This window comes from Scyliorhinus canicula, chromosome 20 (assembly GCF_902713615.1).
Source record: "Scyliorhinus canicula chromosome 20, sScyCan1.1, whole genome shotgun sequence".
Classification (NCBI taxonomy): domain Eukaryota; kingdom Metazoa; phylum Chordata; class Chondrichthyes; order Carcharhiniformes; family Scyliorhinidae; genus Scyliorhinus; species Scyliorhinus canicula.
In genome coordinates this window covers 74528543-74548132 of record NC_052165.1, presented here as the reverse complement: position 1 = coordinate 74548132, position 19590 = coordinate 74528543, and the positions used below count along the sequence as shown (strand labels likewise).

The 19590-nt window shown below is 50.0% G+C and overlaps 1 protein-coding gene across 3 annotated transcripts in view; it reads left to right on the top strand.

Moving 5' to 3' along the window:
• LOC119955173 (DENN domain-containing protein 5B) overlaps positions 1-11752 on the top strand; it is a 291496-nt gene extending 279744 nt beyond the window's left edge. For all 3 annotated transcript variants that reach the window (XM_038781152.1, XM_038781150.1, XM_038781151.1), the window contains 3 exons: positions 1875-2001; positions 7120-7294; positions 9900-11752. In XM_038781152.1, coding sequence (XP_038637080.1) covers positions 1875-2001; positions 7120-7294; positions 9900-10083 — 486 coding nt within the window. In that variant the 3' untranslated portion in view covers positions 10084-11752. The remainder of the gene's footprint in view (positions 1-1874; positions 2002-7119; positions 7295-9899) is intronic.
• The last annotated feature ends 7838 nt before the right edge of the window (positions 11753-19590 follow it).

Genomic DNA, 19590 nt, shown 5'->3' with positions numbered 1-19590 from the left:
TACCTACAAGGTCCTTTGGTCAGAGAGGTGATTTCCAAGGAGAGTGAAGAGTTCAAGAGGCTGAGGGCTCTGAAGAGAGAATTGAAAAATGGGAAGCCCTCAGTGGCTGGTTGCACAAGGGGAGGGTTGGGAGGGGGGGGGGGGGGGGGTTTGGGGGGGAATTTAGAGCTGGTACAAGTTGGAGAAATAAGCAGGAGCAAGGGCCGAAAGGATTTAGGCAAGAGATTGGGAGATTTTACATCTGAGGCAGATTGGTGCGAGGAACCTCACACATGTGAAGACAGGGATTAACTGAGGTTCACTGAGTCAGAGGATTTGCAGTTTCTCTGGAGGCCACTGGAATAGTTGATTCCAGAGGGGACAATGGCTCAGAAGAGAGCATAGACTGCCAACGTTATCGAGGTAGGTGCTTTGTTTGCAGTGGAAAGGATACGGGTTGGAAGTTAAGTTTGGGGTTGGCAAAGACACAGCAGTTGCGGAATTATAAATGTGACCTGGTAAAATGTCATGTTCCCATCAGCAGGCCGTAAAGGTTAACAGTTGGCGTCTATGTTGACCTGTTCCTTGTTACCTAGTAGACAAAGCATGGTGTGAATTGTGTGGTACAGGGATACAATGGAACTACAGTGACACCAAATGGCAATAGCCAGGATCTGTTTACACAGGAACATCCATTGTAACCAGTTACATTGATATACTCAATATTAAATATCGAGACAAGAAGTGATCATGCGACGTGTAGAAAATGAAGTATGTGAACAGGAAATGGTGTACAATTACATGGGGTATTTTAATTTAACCTGGCCATTAGGAAAGTGGCAGGATTGTGTGGAATACTGCCTTTTCCATCTGCCTGATTTTAATACCAAAGGCAGTGCGGATTAATATTGGGTCTGAAACACAACCAGTATTGCGGCACTTTACCCACTTGTTAGGTTTGATTAAACTGAGCCCAGGACTTCAGTGTAACAGATTGCGGATACATGGAAGCATCTTTGCAATATCTTTCCCGGGAGTGGTGGTCTGCTTTGGCAAGTCGCTCGTTCTTTCAGTAGAATTCTGAGATAGACGGGTCATCCCAGGGGTAATGTTCCAACGTAGAATGGGGAAAGCACAGGAGGAGGCCACTCGGCCCATCGTACCATGCCAGCTCTCTGCAAGAGCAACTCCGCCAGTCCCACTCACCTGCCTTTTCCCCACAATCCTGCAATTCCTTTCTCTTCAGATGCTTAAACAACGGCCCCTTTGAAAGCCACGGTTGAATCAGCTTCCACTACCAGCCCAGGCAGTGAATTCCAGATCCCCTCTGTGCGAGAAAAGGCTTTCTGTTATGTTGCTGTTGCTTTCTTTGCTGACCATTTTCTACTTGTGCTGCCAATGGGTCATTTCAAACCTTTCAACTGTTGACTTCCACTTTTACTTTGCCACATCCGGGAGCTGAATCCCAACAGGCCGATCTTATAGCCACGTTGCTGGGGGCCTCTGATGTTGAGCGAAAAGCCCACTCTGAAAAGGGCAGCTGACGGAGCTGCAATCGGAGGACATTGCCAAACCCCATTTCCATTTCTCATGAGGTGCTAATAAGGATGGTTATTGTATTGTATTTTTACAAGAGGTAAAGCTCTGAGTTTGAGCTCCCCCTGCCCTCTCCCCTGGAAAGGGAGTGGGAGGGGGGGGATCACTCTTTCAGGAAAAGCAAAGCAAGGCTTTTCACTCAGAAAATTCATCCCAGCTCGGCCTTCGTCCTTTTCCTGAGATTCTATAGCCCGTAGAAAGGTATGTGCCCAGCCTGGGCCAAGAGCCTGTCCAGTTCATCACCGTTGAGGTTTCTGAGGCCTGTGTTCAAGAAATTCCAACTGGTTGTGTTTCCACAGAGAGGTAGCCTGACCATCCTGCTATGTGGGGAGTACGGCCTGGTCTCTGCCCTGGAGCAAGTCTTTCACCATGGGTTCAAGTCTGCTCGACTCTTTCAGAAGAACGTCTTCATCTGGGATTTCATAGGTGAGTGTCAGAAAGTTGGTGGTCTCTCTAGACTCAGCACTCACTGGTAGTCACTGCTTGACAAGGTCGCCGAGCATTTTGCGCAGAGTTGAGCTTCATCAATTTACCAATGTAGGTGATGTAGGTTCAGAATTCGAAGTCAGATGAACTAGCTGGTTCCAGATGAAATCAGAGACAGCGCAACTGGTCTCACCATTAAGAGGGTTGGTGAACTCAGTCTTTGGTGGAGTCAGGGACAGTGCAATGGGCCTCACCATTGCTGGGTTAATTTGCCGATTTGGAGAATCGCCAGGACGGGCGCAATTCACGTGACGCTGCCCCGACGCCGGTCCACCAATTCTCCGGCCATTGGCGCCGGTCGGGAGCCGCTCTACGCGCCACCACCCTGGCGATTCTCCACCCGGGATGGGCCGAGTGGCCGCCAAGAAAGCCTGAGTCCCGCGGGCACGGTTCACCTGTGGTCTTAGCCGGCAGGACCTCGGAGTCCATCCTGTCGGGGGCGGCCTGGTGGGGAGTGGAGGGGGGGTCCGACCCTGGGGAGGCCTCCACCGTGGGGGGTCTGACCCTGGGGAGGCCTCCACCGTGGCCTGGCCCGCGATTGGGGCCTACTGAACGGCGGGCCGGCCTCTCCCGGCGGGGGCCTCTGTTACTCTGCACCGGCCCCTGTAGCCGTACACCATGTTGTGTCGGGATGGCGCGGAGAAGGAACACATGCGTGCGTTCGTGCCCGTCGCAGCGCGCTTGCACAGGCCCGCAACGCATGTTTGTCGGTGGTATCGGCAGCTGGAGCAGCACGAGTCGCTCCAGTACCGTGCTGCCTCCTGTAGGGCAGCGGATTGCTACACTTAGCGATCTGATAACGCCGTCATTAAACTCTCCAGCTTTTAGGACGGCGTCAACACTTTGCCGTCAGAAGGGAGAGTCCCGCCCAGGGACAGCACAATGGGCCTCACCATTAACTGCGTTGGTGAATTCAGTGTGTGCCGGAGTCAGGAACCGTGCAATGGAGCAGCATTGTAGCACAGTGGTTAGCACTGTGGCCTCACAGCGCCAGGGTCCCAGGTTCAATTTCCCGCTGGGTCACTGTCTGTGAGGAGTCTGCACGTTCTCCCCGTGTCTGCGTGGGTTTCCTCCGGGTGCTCCGGTTTCCTCCCACAGTCCAAAGAAATGCAGGTTAGGTGGATTGGCCATGATAAATTGCCCTTAGTGTCCAAAAAGGTTAGGTGGGGGTTCTTGGGTTACGGGGATAGGGTGGAAGTGAGGGCTTAAGTGGGTTGGTGCAGACTCAGTGGGATGAATGGCCTCCTTCTGCACTGTATGTTCTTTGGTGAATTCAGTCTGTGCTGGAGTGAGGAACAGTGCAATGGGCCTCACGGTTACTGGTTTGGCGAATTTCTACCCGCCAGTCTTTCCTGAAGAATGATTAATGGCCATGTTTGACAGTGGTTATTGCTTGATGTGTGAATTAATTTAGCAGCTACAGTTTTGAGCCCCTCTGGTTGATGATGCTAAACACTCTAAATGAGATAGTTGTCAAAAGGAGTTTAACTCTGGACCAGAGAATGGCTGGGAAAAGATGCTGAAGGGGAGGATTTAACTTGGAACTAACCTCAATTTATTTTCTAACAGAAGCTCTGGGCAGTTCACACCTACTCCTTAGCAAAGCAGCATCCCAACAACCACTGTCCCTGGCTAAGAACTGCAAATGGGAATATGGCGCTGTGGAGCGGGCAGGATATTGGTGTACTGCCACCTTGTGGAGAGAAAGTGAATGCCCTTGAATGTCAGGTGGAGACAGTTTCATTTGTATAATCTCTCAAACATTGAGACCAACCGGTGCTTCACGTTTCTGTCGTCACCTCTCTCTATTTTAGCCCTGGGAATATTTCCCACTGTATTTCTCTGAAGGCCCTGATCAATCTGCCTCCCGATTGGAGGGGCTGTGACCCAGGCTGGGTCTTCAAATGCAGTAACAAGGCGCTACTGCATGATGAGCAATTGTAGGCAGGAGCGAAGCTTTGTGCTGTCCAGCCTAATGTTGACTAAAACATCCGTGGCTAGTCAGGAACACAGGCGTGACTGGCCGCACCTCTGATTAATAAATGCAAATTGTCATTGGGCATGTGATTTAATTCTGGCATGGTGGCACAGTGTTGAGGGTGGCACGGTGTCATAGTGTTGAAGGTGGCACGTGGCATAGTGTTGAAGGTGGCACGTGGCATAGTGTTGAAGGTGGCACGTGGCATAGTGTTGAAGGTGGCACGTGGCATAGTGTTGAAGGTGGCATAGTGTTGAAGGCAGCATGGTTGCACTGTGTTGAGGGTGGCACGGTGGCACAGTGTTGAGGGTGGCATGGTGGCACAGTGTTGAGGGTGGCATGGTGGCACAGTGTTGAAGGCGGCATGGTGGCACAGTGTTGAGGGTGGCATGGTGGCACAGTGTTGAAGGCGGCATGGTTGCACAGTGTTGAGGGTGGCATGGTGGCACAGTGTTGAGGGTGGCATGGTGGCACAGTGTTGAAGGCGGCATGGTTGCACAGTGTTGAGGGTGGCATGGTGGCACAGTGTTGAAGGCGGCATGGTTGCACAGTGTTGAGGGTGGCATGGTGGCACAGTGTTGAGGGTGGCATGGTGGCACAGTGTTGAGGGTGGCATGGTGGCACAGTGTTGAAGGCGGCATGGTGGCACAGTGTTGAGGGTGGCATGGTGGCACAGTGTTGAGGGTGGCATGGTGGCACAGTGTTGAAGGCGGCATGGTTGCACAGTGTTGAGGGTGGCACGGTGGCACAGTGTTGAGGGTGGCATGGTGGCACAGTGTTGAGGGTGGCATGGTGGCACAGTGTTGAGGGTGGCACGGTGGCACAGTGTTGAGAGCGGACGGTGGCACAGTGTTGAAGGCAGCATGGTTGCACTGTGTTGAGGGTGGCATGGTGGCAGTGTTGAGGGTGGCACGGTGGCACAGTGTTGAGGGTGGCACGGTGGCACAGTGTTGAGAGCGGACGGTGGCACAGTGTTGAAGGCAGCATGGTTGCACTGTGTTGAGGGTGGCATGGTGGCACAGTGTTGAGGGTGGCACGTGGCATAGTGTTGAGGGTGGCATGGTGGCACAGTGTTGAGGGTGGCATGGTGGCACAGTGTTGAGGGTGGCACAGTGTTGAGGTTGGCATGGTGGCACAGTGTTGAGGGTGGCATGGTGGCACAGTGTTGAGGGTGGCACAGTGTTGAGGTTGGCATGGTGGCACAGTGTTGAGAGCGGACAGTGGCATAGTGTTGAAGGTGGCATGGTTGCACAGTGTTGAGAGCGGACGGTGGCACAGTGTTGAGAGCGGACGGTGGCACAGTGTTGAGAGCGGACGGTGGCACAGTGTTGAGGGTGGCATGGTGGCACAGTGTTGAGAGCGGACGGTGGCACAGTGTTGAGGGTGGCATGGTGGCACAGTGTTGAGAGCGGACGGTGGCACAGTGTTGAGGGTGGCATGGTGGCACAGTGTTGAGAGCGGACGGTGGCAGAGTTGCTTTACAGCACCAGGATCCCGGGCTCAAATCCGGCTTGGGTGACTGTGTGGAGTTTGCACGTTCTCCCCGTGTCTGCGTGGGTTTCCCCCGGGTACTCCGGTTTCCTCCCACAGTCCAAAGATGTGCAGGTTAGGAGGATTGGCCGTGATAAATTGCCCCTTAATGTCCAAAAAGGTTGGATTAAAACAATCACCCCAGGGCCAGAGAGCGTTGGGTCATGATAAGTCATTGTTTTTCAGACTGGAGGATGGCAGACAGTTCTCAAGGGTCAGAGCAAGGACCATTTTTTAAAAAAAGAATAGGACTTGGATATTTGAATACTGAGTAAAAATTCAAAACTTGCCCCTGCTCCAAATTTGATACCAAACTATGGCCAACAGTGAACATGAAACCAATCATCTGCAACAAGATGGGCAGACAAGAGGCAGATGGAATTTAATACAGAGATGTGTGAAGTGATACATTTTGGAAAAGGGGATAGGACGAGGCAGTATTGACAGTTCTAAAGGCTGTGCCGAGGCTGAGGGCCCTGGGGATTTGCGTGCATAGGTCTTTGAAGTGAAAAGGCATGTTAGAGAGCAGTTAGCAAAGTATATATAGGATCGTGGGTTTCACACGTGGATGTGCTGAGTACAGGGATGTCCTGCTGAAAAGTTGCAAAGTACTGGTTCAGCCACAACTACAGTGTCCAATTCTTGTTACCACCCTTTAGGAAGGATGGTAGGCTCCTTAAGAGGATGCAGTGGAGATATCTCAGAATGGTCCCTGGGGTGATGAATTTTATCCACAAGGTTAGGTTTGGGGAAGTGGGGCGGCATGTGGCGCAGTGGTTAGCTCTGAGACTGTGGCGCAGTGGTTAGCTCTGAGACTGCGGCGCTGAGGACCTGGTTTCGAATCCCGGCCCTGGGTCACTGTCCGTGCGGAGTTTGCACTTTCTCCCCATGTCTGCGTGGGTTTCACCCCCACAACCCAAAGATGTGCAGGGTAGGTGGATTGGCCATGCTAAATTGCCCCTTAACTAGAAAAAAATAATAATTGTGTACTCTAATTTTTTTTTTAAAGGTTTGGGGAAACTGGGGTTGTAGTCCTCGGAGCAAGGGGGATTGAGGGGAGAGCTGAGAGAAGCTTACAGGGTTAGGACAGGTTTGGCTCCGGTGGAGAAAGAAAAAGTTGTTTCCATTAGCTGATGACTGGAAATGGAATGGGCACTTGAAGAAATAAACTTGAGGGCTCAGGGGGGACAGAGCTGGGCAAACCTAACTGACGGAGCATTCAAAGGAGAGTCAGCACTGACGCGATGGGCTGAACGGCCTTTCTCCATGTCATGGAGTATGTGGCTCATAATTCAACAACGTATTTAGACGGGTAACAGGAAGCTATTTAATCCCTCTATTTTGTTATGCCATTTGGTGGGATTATGGCATTTCTGCCAGCGATCTGTATGCCCGTATTTGCTCCCTGCCCCCTTGATAGGCGTTCTGACAAACTAAGCTGCCCGTGCTGCGCCAAACGGGGAGCCAGTGTTCAGATCCAGAGGTCCAACTCTTCTCAAACTCTGCACAGTCCACAAGTTTAACCTTTCTCCACCTCTCTCTCGGCGCAGAAAAGGCTGTCACGTACTTTGAAACAGCCGAAGAGGACGAGGAGTCGCAGGAAAACCTGCTACAGCTGAAAGCCTGCTCTACAACGTTCTGTCAGTACGTCAGCGCTATCACTACCGCCCCCAGGAATATCGGAAAAGACGGAAAGTTACAGCTGCTTGTCTGCCTTGGGGCAAGGTCAGAGAAAACAATTCAAAGCACAAGTGTTGTGAAGTTTGTCAATTATTATGGCTATTTCTCATTTGGCACTTTGAATGTTCCTAATCACTTTCCTGTAAGTCAACGTGTAATAGGGTAGAATGCCATCCTAACCTGTAATTTTCACATTAAAAACCAATTGAACTTAACTGACCCAAAATTCCCCTCACTAATTTACTAACTCTTACTAACCTCTGGCTAAATTATTCTTACTAACACTTTCTAACGTTTACTCATTCTTAACGTATTAACCTACTCTTAATAACTCATTAACTCTTACTAACATTTACTAACTCTTACTAACATACTCATACTAACTCACCAACATTTTACTAAGTCTTGCTGACTAACTCACTAAATCTTACTAATGTTTATCAACTCTTACTAACATACTCATACTAACTCACTAACACTTGCTTACTAAGTCTTGCTGACCAACTCACCAACTCTTACTAATGTTTACTAACTTTTATTAACATACTCATACTAACTCACTAACACTTGCTTACGAACACTTGCTTACTAACTCTTGCTTACTAGCTCACTCTTACTAAGTTACGAACTGTTGTTTACTAATTCACACTTACTAACTCTCTCTTACTAATTCACTAACTCATGCTTACTGTTTTACTAATACACTCTTACTAACTCACTCTTACTAACTCAATACCTCTTGCTTACTAAGTCACTCTCAATAACTCACTAACATACTTACATTAGCTCCAGGTCATTGCTTCCCTCCAAGATCCTCCTCGATGTTTCCAGCCAGACGCCCTCGCTCTCGCCATTCCAGTCCTCTCCCAAACCCTCGCTCGTGGCATCCCCCCCTCTCTCTCTATTCTGCTTGCTTTTTGTTTTCTCCCTTTCTCTCTCTCTCTATTCCTGTGTGTATCTATGATTTCCTCTCTCTCTCTCTCTCTCTATTCCTCTTTCCTTGTAATTGTTAATCTCATTTCCTCTCTCTTAGTTCTCTCCTCTCCCCCTTTCCTCGCCCCTCCATCCCTCTGCGATTACCTCCCCTCGCCTTTCTCCACTCGAGCTTCCGCCTGCCCCTGACCTGCCATCTCCAGGAATTGTCGGCTGTTCCCGACTCATTTCAGACCTGGAACGTTCAGCCGTTTCGAGGTGGACCCTTCTAACCTCCTTGGGTACTCTAAATGAATTTTTTTTAAACTACAAGAGTCCCTGTGCCTTACGTCGCGCAGGTAACTGGATGAGGCAAGTTCAAAGTCAGCAACACTGTGGAGCTGCTCAGAAAGACTGACCCAATGCTTGATGATTCAGAGTATTCCCCGGCACAGCAGCGGGGGCAGCAGATTTAACCTGTTACATTCTGTTCTTTCAGCCCGTGACTGGCACTGGTTGATCAGTAGAAGTTTGGTGGGGTGGGGTAAAGATTACAGAACATAGCAGAGAATCCAGCAACAGGATAAGGGCCTATATGGCTAATTGCATATATGCCAGCTGTTCGAAAGCTTCTAATTATTCCGAAAGTCCTGTTTTTGCCCTACAGCTGAACTGTCCTCTACTAATGTTCAGGGGAGAGAGGTGCAGTGATGGGAGTGAGCAGCAGACAGGGGAAATTCAGCAGTAGGTTTGCCATTTTTGGAAACTTTAAGCCTACCATTGTGCTGGAACCCGTAATGAGGACATACTTGCACTGGTACTCTACGGCAACAATCTACATTGACATACAAATGTCGCCACCGGCTTCTCTTCCCTTCGAGAACTGACCGATGGTGATTTAATCTGAGGGGCAAGTTGAGAAGGCGGATAACCTTCATAGATAATCTCAGTCAGTACGGGAATTGAACCCGCGCTGTTGACATCGCTCTGCATCATGAGCCAGCCGTCCAGCCAACAGAGCCGTTGTCTCAGCTTGGCAGGGGGCTGGTTTGTGATGCAGAGTGAGTGGGGTGGCCGGAATATTTGTATATTTTGAAGGCCGAGGTGGATAGATTCTCGGTTAGCAAGGGGGTAGATGGAATGCAGATGTGAAGCTGCTATCAGATCAGCCATGATGTTATTAAATGGCAGAGATGCTCGACGGACCCAATAGCCTGCTCCTCCTGTTTGAATATATTCATACGAAGGAGCATCTTAAAGGAGAAGAGAGACAGCGATGGAGGCAAAATTGTCTCGGTGTTGGACAAGGTATTTACCAAGACTCGCTTCCACAGCCATATTTCCTTCCTCAGTGACTGTCTTCCTCTCCGACCTCTCTTCGAGATGGAGGCGAGCCTGAGGGCAGGGGAGCGGGCTAGGTGGGCATTGGCAGATTTGAGGCAGTGGTGAGGTGAAAGAAGTGGCCAGAATTGGAGGAGTGCAGAGATGTCAGAGGGTTGAAGTGAGAGGGGGGGTGGGGTGGGGGGGGGGGGGGGGGGGGGGGTGGGGGGGGGGGGAAGAGTATGAGATACATGAGAACCAGGTCCAGCTAATTGTCAGCCACTGTGACCCAAATTAAGCTTCAGAGAAGAAACCTAAAGAGGGAAGGTGCATGGTGACATTCGCTTCAATTCAAACCTTCACTTTACCTCTCTTTCATTTTAACCTCCCTTCCCCTCCCTCTCTCTCTCTGACGCAGGGATCATTTGCTACCCCAGTGGATCCCGCTGCTGGCGGACTGCCCAGTGATCTCCAGGATGTACGAGGATGGCGCATTGCTCCGGGACCATGCCACCGTCAACTCGCTGATCCGGGTCCTCCAGACGCTGCACGAGTTCAACATCACGCTGGAGTCCTCGCTGGTCAAGGGCATCGACCTGTAGCCTTGGGGTTTTCGAAGGGCAGAGACCCTTCCCCCACCCTCTGACATATTGAGGGGATGGGGGGGCGGGTGCCCTCTGCACATGGTGGCTTGGGGCACCAGCCATGTGGCCCTGCCTGGAGATGGACATTAAGACAAGACTGCGGAAAGGTCACGACCTCCAGCTGACCCTGGCAGAAGGAACTAGTATTGATCACATTATGAAGAGGCCAGATTGATAATGAGAAGAATATTTTTGCTTGTTAGACGTGTGTAAATAAATTGTAGCTTTCCCGAAAGGTTATGACACTGTCAGCTGTTCACCGGAACCTTCTGGTTTAAAAACAAAATAGCTCTGATTTAGGAAACTCGACGGGGAATGTTCCCCCCCCCCTCCCCCACCCTCCCGCGTGTACCCACGTAATGTAAATACTGTGTGATTTTATTTTTTTGTTTGCTTGAGGGTACATCTGCGTTAAATGAAGAAAAGCTCTGACGACCATTTGGGATGCGGGTGTGTATTGAGAGGATAGGTCTCGCACTTTCTTCCAAAGTATTTTGCAATGAATGTGCCCATCTTATTCCAACCCCCAAACTCCAAAAGAAAATGAAAACACCTGAAACTGCGCCCCCCCCCCCCTTCCCACTGATGTTCCCGCCCCTCAATCTTCCGACTTAAGTTCGCCGCCACCTTCTTTCCCGCCTTGAATCGGCCGCAGTGGTGGGTGCAAAGGCCGCTGACGAATTTGTGTTTTCAATTTTGTTTGTGAGAGTTGCTGCTGATTCAGGACCTGCCCCTGTTTAAAACTCCTATGGCGCGGAGATGTTGTAAATAGATCGATCCGAATCCAAGGTCCAGTTTGTCAGATCCAAGCCCCCCCCCCCCGCCGGAGACTGGTGCCGGTATGAGGAGGAGGAAAGTGATGCGAGGGCAGGTGGCAGAATACGGGTGCCCTCCGCCAAGTGCCGCTCGGAGTAGCCCCAGTCTTGTCTGCCATCATCATCCGTCGGTTTGCGGAAAAAGGAAAAAAATAAATTCAATTATTTATTGGTTAAAACTTGAAGCGCTCAGTTGGTTTTGTGTGAGCTAGCATCGGTGCAAGTGGTTTACAATGAGACTGGAAGCCATTCTTCCCTCAATGGACAAGTTGGCGGGGGGGGGGGGGGGGGGGTGCAGTGCCCTGTGGGATTCCTCTCTACAAAAGATCAGAAGCCCCCTCCCCCCGCAGTGAGATAGCTGGTCTCTTAATTTATCATCCAGGGAGGAGGAAATCATTCTAGATTACTGCTGTTGATGGGAGCGATGCCTCCCTTGGTAAAAGAGCCAGTTGACGTTCACTGCCCAGGCTGCCTCGAACAAACATATTGGGTGAAGGAGGAGGGGGGCGGTATTGAATAGTGTTTGAAAGAAAAAAAAATCAGTATTTGTAAATTCTAGAAATCGCTTCAATGAACCAAAAGTGCTGGAAGTAAACTGTCAGCGACCGAGGAGACAATGGGCCTGTTAGCATTGCCGGCGGAGGCCATTTTATTAGTGATGGGCCTTGAACCGGAGCATTTATCTGCCTTTTGGACATGTTTGCTGTCTTTCTCAGTCATATGAAGGAGTTGCTTTGGGAGAGATAACAGAATGCCATGAGGAGAAAGGTTCCCAGTGTTGTGAAGAATTCCGAGGGGGAAGGTTGTGAAGATAAAAGTACCTCTTCCCAATTAGCTGCCTTGGCTCTGAAACACAAGACAAAGAGGGAGTTGCGACCGCACTCACTCCCACTGTCCTGGGAATGCTGCACACAGACATTCTTTCCATTTATGCCTGATAAACGTTGCAGGTGTGCGAAGTCTGCTGCCGTCTCGTGTAGGAGGTCACAACTGAATCAGCAGCTAATGTCTGCAGTGCAAGCCCCAAATTTGTCGCGATTTGGGGAATAATTTCCTGTGTTTTGCTGCTTTGGACACCGCCTCTTTTCAATTAGTTACGACGTGTCGGTGACTCAGACCACAGGTGAGGCAGGATGGTCACTGTGTCAAAAGACTAGATAATGGGTCAGAAAAGGCTGTCCCTCCTCTTCATCCATTGGAGAACAATCCCCCACCCTCCCAGGAGAAAGGAGGTATAAATGGCCCATTTTGGGGGAAAGACTCTGGAAAATACCTTCCCGACTCCAGAAGATATTATGGTTAGCCATGATGCGCTCAAGTAACCCCCACCGTTCCCCACACCCACATCTTCCCTCCTTCAAGAACGCTCTTTTAGAAAGGCCTGCAGCATCCGCTTCAAGGGTTACAAACTCTCCTGGATTATTCCGGAGTAGTCAGGAATGAAGGATTAAAGGCGGAATTCTCCGGCTGTTCGCTGGCAGGGGGGGGAATTCTCTGGTTCCGCCAGCAGTGCACCCCCGCCACTAGCGAATGGCACGCCCCCGAGAAACACACGGCTGGGAGGTTGGGGAATCCTGCCCTGAATCTCCCGCACCTTGCCGAGAGCAGCCCTGCGGAAAATAATAAGGCAATTTTTTTTTAAAATGCCTTTTTTTTCCCCCTCGTTTTCATCAAAAACTTTAATTCATTGCAATAACATGGGAGATTTTTGGGGGGGGGGGGGGGTAAAAAAATGACTGTTATGGTTGGGGAATGAGGTGAGGCAAATGGAGGAGGGAGATCATGTGATTAAACCTCCAGGAATATGCCCAACCCAGAGTACAGCAGTGAAAAATCTCGAAGCTGCAGGGACCGAGAGTTGGAACGATACGGACTCATAATTGATGGAACAGACACCTCTTCCGAATCTGAAGTTGGATCTCAATGCCCCATTGTTGCAAATTTGAGCAGTGACTCACGCTACAGGACTAATAACCCTCGGAGCATTGGTATTTTGCAGAACTACTGTTGGAAGAATTTACAGCACTTTATCCGAATATATGATTTACTGGTATGTCCTCAATGGACAAAAAAATTCCTGCAAAACTCCGTCCCATCGGAGAGGCAGGAGAACCAATTGGCATGCTGGTTACCCAATACTGTGTGAGTTCTAAGTTGGTAGATGCAGCTGAACACTACAGAGTGAGGCACCCTCAATTACGACGCGAGAGCAAGGTCGGTAATCAAAAGGCTTTAATCTACAGAGAACTGAACAGCATCCGAGAGAAGTGTGCTCACCATATGGCGCCTTATCCTATATACCGTTTCCTGGGGGTGTAGCCAGAGGCGGAGTCCCCCAGGGTTCCAAGCATCTTAAAGGGGCAAGGTATTAAAGGTCAGGTACCGTTTACAGCAGTTATTAATACCGTTCATCACACAGAGCAACAAGCTCCAGGTTTGATAGACTGTGTTTGCTGAATTAACTGATAATCAGTCGGAGGCTACAATTGAGCTTACCCACTGTCCATTGGCTACGCCATCAGAAAATCCATCAGGATGTCACTCTTAAACCACTGCTTCCCCTAGCTCCAATATGAAGAGTTACAGGCCGGCTACAGCAAGAGCACTGGAGCCGACACATGCCTCTGGGCAGGGTGGAGGGGCAAGATGGGCGAGGGGACACAATGTGCAGACCAAGTCATGGTGCATTTCAATGTAGCTCACACAGTTGTTGAACAATTGGCCAAGCACGTTCTACGTGTTATTGCATGTGAATTTAAACCGCAAAGAGCTGTTGGTTCAGCTCTCCCTGCGTCGCACACAACGTAGCAACCTATCTGCAAAGTGTTAAACCTTGCTGCAGAAACCACGGGGTAAGGGCAATGGCTCTATCTGCGGACGCCTGGGTGCCAAAACGCTAATCTCGCGAGTGGCAGTACCAGGCCATGATACCACTGCCTGTGCCTCAATTCCTGCTGATTACTGTAGGCTGCTAAACAGATGTTAATACATACTTGGTAATCACAGCTAGATGTGATTTTTGGGTTTCTTTTCTTCTTCCTCCTCCTCCCCCCCCCCCCCCCCCTCCAAGTGCCCGATCGTTGGTTACTTTTTTGTTCTTCCTCTGCAAAATAATAATGACTGTTAACTTTCCATAGAATTTACAGCATGGAAACAGGCTGTTCGGCCCCACCGCTCACTGCTGCTGTTTCTGCTGTTCACAAGCCTCCTCCCAATATATTCCATCCTATTGCTTTCCCTCAATTAACTCCCCCCAAATTGCATCTGCACTAATTCACCTCAACCATTCCGTGTGGATGCGGTTTCCACATTCCACGCTCGGTAAAGAAGTCTCTCGTTCATTTATTAATGGATTTACTCACGTTATTTATAGTTTGGGATTCTCCTTGAAGTAGAAGCATCAACCCTATCAAACCACTTCATAACTTTGAAAGACTTACATCAGGTTACTACTCAGCCCGGGCAGCACAGTGGAGCAGTGGTTGACGCTGCTGCCTCACGGCGCTGAAGACCCGTGTTTGATCCCGGCTCTGGGTCACTGTCCCTGTGGAGTTTGCACATTCTCCCCGTGTCTGCGTGGGTCTCACCCCCACAACCCAAAGATGTGCAGATTAGGTGGATTGGCCACACTAAATTGCCCCTTAAGTGGAAAAAAATAATTGACTACTCTAAATTTATTTTTTTTAAATGGCTACTTCTCAGCCCTCGTTTTCCCAGAGAAAAGAGCTCGGTAGCTTCACTCTCTAATATTTGTAATCTCTCCGCCCTGGTGCTGTTTGTCAGAAGTGTGGAATTCCAATATTTCAGTTGTCTTTTTTTTTTCTCCTCCCGCAACTCTGCCCCATCACGCGGGCTTTGCTTTGGCGATGATGCTGTAACGCAGACTAACATTGTGCCACATCAGACTCTCTCATCCTTCCTGAAGCTCCTAACTGTCTAGGTGCGCACATTACCCGGGTTTATGTAAAATAATGTGTTATTACAAGAGAATCTGATAAATGTTATCAGTGGAAAATGTGAATTGCTGACTTTGTACATGTGTCCTATAACTCTTGCATTGGTAATAAAAGACAAGGAAGCTGACAAGTCTTGGATTCATTGTTGGGGCCTAACTTTCTTCTTCCAGTTAGCTTGTGTATGAACACACAAAAGATGGCTGGTCGGGAAAGAACAGCAGGAGTCCATGAAACCTGCCCCCCACTCATCATGGCTGGACACTTCCCCCCCCCCCCCCCCCCTCCCCCAACCGCAGCCATGTAACCACATGGGAGAGGCAGAAGAAGACGAAAGTCCAGGGCCAATTAGGGAGAATGGCTTCTGGAAAATTCCCCTCCAAACCCCTTCAAAGAATTGAATTAAATCCAACAAATCCACTTGACTGCAATGGTACAATTTCTGCCTTGGTCAACAAGTCTCACTCCCTCTTGAAGGCAACCCAGAGAGTCATCGCCCAATACATCAGGTCAAAGTTCAATTTTGTCTGAACTACTACAACAACAACTTGTTGGGGAAGTCACAGCACATTCAAGCACTGTGGAGACTAGAGGAAAGTTGGAGATTGGCAATAATTTGCGAGGATATTGCGGTTAATAGTTTCTTTTAGCAGGAAAGGAAATGAAATGAAAATGAAAGGAGTGATGACAGCAGGTTTAAAATAGAGAGAGGGAGACGGTACTTGAGGAGAGAAAACAACTCAAATAATGTTGGCTAACATGGGGACCAGGGAGGGAAGATGGGTGGTCAGCCGTTTATTGGAAATAGGATCAAGAAGAGTAGGAATTGGGTCTGATGTACAAGTTGAGCTCCGAGAGTATATGAGGAGACAGGAGAGAGAAACTAGAGAAAGGTGGAAATTCAAGACTCGGGCTGGGGAATCAGAGGGGATAAAGGCAAGAAGTCTCTTTTGGAGTTGTGTACAGTCTCCCTAGGGGCGGCAGGGTAGCACAGTGGTTAGCACGGTTGCTTCACAATGCCAGGGACCCGGGTTTGACTCCCGGCTTGGGTCACTGTGCGGAGTCTGCACGTTCTCCCTGTGTCTGCGTGGGCTTCCTCTGGGTGCTCCGGTTTCCTCCCACAAGTCCCAAAAGACGTGCTTGTTAGGTGAATTAACATTCTGAATTAATTCTCCCCAGTGCACCCGAACAGGCGCCAGAGTGTGACAACCAGGGGATTTTCACAGTAACTTCAGTGCAGTGTGAATATAAGCCTACTTGTGACACTAATAAAGATTATTATAATAATTGTAAGCACATGGTAAGACAGAAAATAAAGGAAGAAATAATGGGAACTTACAGAATTATACAGTGATAATGGGGAATTTTAATCTACATATAGACTGGAAAAGTCAGAGGTGCCAAAATATCCGCGATCAGGATATGATGTTTCCAGGATCATTTCTTGGAATAGCAGATTCTGGAGCCGACCAGACAGTAGGCGATGCTAGACCTGGTATTGTGCAATGTGATCAAATTAAATAATGGTCTCGTGAATGCACCCCTAGATAGTAACGACCATTAAATTTTACACTCAGTTTGAGGGACAAAAAAGTGGGTCGAAGACAAGTGTTTTCAACTTAAATAAGGGCAAATATGTGAACATGAAAGCAGGGCTAGCTAAAGTAAATTGGAAAATGAGGTTAATGGATACGTCAATAGAGATGCAGTTGAAGGGCAACACGGTGGTGCAGTGGGTAGAACTGCAGCCTCATGGCACCGAGATCCCAGGTTCAATCCCGGCTCTGGGTCACTGTCTGTCTGGAGGTTGCACATTCTCCGTTGCGTGGGTTTCGCCCCCACAACCCAAAGATGTGCAGGGTAGGTGGATTGGAAAAATGAATTGGGTACACTAAATCTTTTTTTTAAAAATAGAGATATTTCAGAATATACAAAATAAATACATTCCAAAGAGAAAGAAAAAGTCCAAGGGACGGATACACCATCCGTGGCTAACTGAAGGAATTACAGGTAATATGAAACTTAAAGAAAAAGCATATCATTTCACAAAGGTCAGGTCAGAAGGTTGGACAGAATATAAAAAAACAGCAGGTCAGAACGTTGGTCAGAATATTTAAAAAAGCACAGAATTATTAAATGATTCATAAGGAGGGAAAAATTAGTGTATGAGAGAAAGCTAGTTAGAAATATAAAGACAAGAGTTTCTGTACATATTTAACAAATAAAAAGAGTTAACATTGCTCCTATACAAAGTGAGTCGGGAGAATTAATCATGGAAAATAAGGAGATGAGAGATAAATTGAGAACAGGTATTTTGCATCGGTCTTGGCTATGGACGATACAAACAACACCCCAGAAATAGCTGTCATCACGAAATGGAAGGAAGGGAGAAACTCGAGAAAATTGCAATCACCAGGGAAGTGGTACTGAGCAAATAGCCAGCTGACAAGTCCCCGGAGCCTGATGGACATCGTCCTGTGGTCTTAAAAGAAATGGCAGGAGAGATAGTTGATGCGCTGGTTTTAGTTTTCCAAAATTCCCTAAATATGATGGAAGATAGCGAATGTAACTCTTTTATTCAAAAAGGGAGGAAGACAGAAAGCAGGAAACTACAGGCCAGTTAGTTTAACATCTGTCAGAGGGAAAATGTTTGAAGTGACTATATTAAATGTTATTTAAAGTTTAAATGTTTAAAATGTTGGAAGTTATTATTAAGACTTCCGGTGGCAACCATGGTGTGAGTGGTCAAACATTTGTTAGCTCCCGCTCGTGGTGAACTTTTTGGACCTTTTCCCACGATTTACGCTGGATTTGATCGATAAAACAAAGGGATGGTGAAGTCAGCGCCGGCCCTAGGGTTGCTGCCACCCCGGGCAAGCTGAACTTCGGCGCCCTTGGGGGGGGGGGGCAAGAGGGGGGGGCGGGGCCGAGAGGGGAGGGGGGCGGAGGGGGGGGCGGGGCTGAGAGGGGAGGGGGGCCGAGAGGGGGCAGCGGGACCGAGAGAGGGGGGGGCCGAGAGAGGGGGGGGCTGAGAGAGGGGGGGGCTGAGAGAGGGGGGGGCTGAGAGAGGGGGGGGCTGAGAGAGGGGGGCGGGGCTGAGAGAGGGGGGCGGGGCCGAGAGAGGGGGCGGGGCCGAGGGGGGGGCCGAGAGGGGGGGGCCGAGAGGGGGAGGACCCGAGGGGGGGGCGGGGGAACGGACCCGAGGGGGGGGCGGGGGGGAGCGGACCGAGCAGGGGGGGCGGACCGAGGGGGCGGACCGGACCGAGGGGGCGGACCGGGGACGGGGCGGACCGGGGCGGGGCGGACCGAGGGGGGGGGGGCGGGGCGGACCGAGGGGGGGGGGCGCCCTGGGGGAGGGCGGCCACCGCGCATGCGCTGATTGGCACCGGCCCAACTGCGCATGCGCGGGGCCCGAGTCTCTGGCGCCCCCTAGCACATGGCGCCCCGGGCGACTGCCCGAGTTGCCGGTGCCTTGAGCCGGCCCTGGGTGAAGTAGAAGAGGAGGATTCCCCACCAGTGTATGGATTCGTGAACCAGAAGCGGTCTGAAAAGAAGAGAATTTTGGTCAAAGATGGGAGTGGAGCCTGCTACACAGGGGAATATGGCGGGAGGTCAGGAACCGAAACTGCCAGCCCAGTGGTCAACGGAGCAACTTGTGGCTTTTCTCCATGAGAAATTTGCTCAGCAGAGAAAAGAATATCTGGAAGACCTGGCCAGGGCGGTGGATCCAATAAAGGTGGGGATTGATCATATGGAGCAGAGCCTGGAAATCCAGGGCCGGGCAATCCGGAAGGTGGAAGAGGTGGTGGCTGAGCACGATGATCAGCTAGCTGTGATGGCAGTGGAGATGGGGCTGATGAAGGGCCACCAGAAGAAGCTGCAGGACAAGGTGGAGGATCTGGAGAACAGATCGCGCAGGCAGCATCTGAGGATTGTCGGCCTGCCAGAGGGCAGCGAGGGATCGCGTGCAGGTGCATATGTGGGGCATATGTTCGAGAGGCTGCTGGGAGAAGGTGCGTTTGCTCGACCCTTGGAGGTGGACAGCGTGCACAGGGCACTTATGAGGAAGCCGATGAGGAACGAGTTGCCGAGGGCAATGGTGGTACGAATGCATCGGTTCCCAGACAGATCTTGAGGTGGGCCAGGCAGACGAGGAGCTGCTTGTGGGAAGGCAACGAGCTGCACGTCTATCAGGACCTGGGTGCAGAACTGGCCAAAGGAAGGGTGAGTTTCAATAAAGTGAAATCGGCCCTCTTTAAGAAGGGGGTGAAGTTTGGCATGCTGTACCCAGCACGTTTGTGGGTACCAGGAACTTTACTTTGGATCGCCAGAAGAGGCGATTAACTTGATCAGGGACAAGGAACTGACAGGAGATGGAGGACATTTAAGTTGGGGGCGGGTAGTTGTGTTTTTGAACTGCTGTTAAAGTTATTTTTCTTCTGGTTTTGTATGTAGTGTTTTGTACTCAGTTTGGGGCCGTTGCTCCGTTTTGGTTGCGGGTTAACTTTATTCTTAATGGGTGATGGCGGATGGAATTTTCTTCTTTGTGTTTGTTGGGAATTGTAATGTTTGCATATGTGTGTAAGTTGGTCGGGGGGTGGGGGGGGGGGGGGGGGGGGGGACCAGTAGGATGCTTGGCACCATGGGCGGGAGCTAACTGGGCAGGCTAGCCTACGGAAGTGCAGTGTGTGATGAGC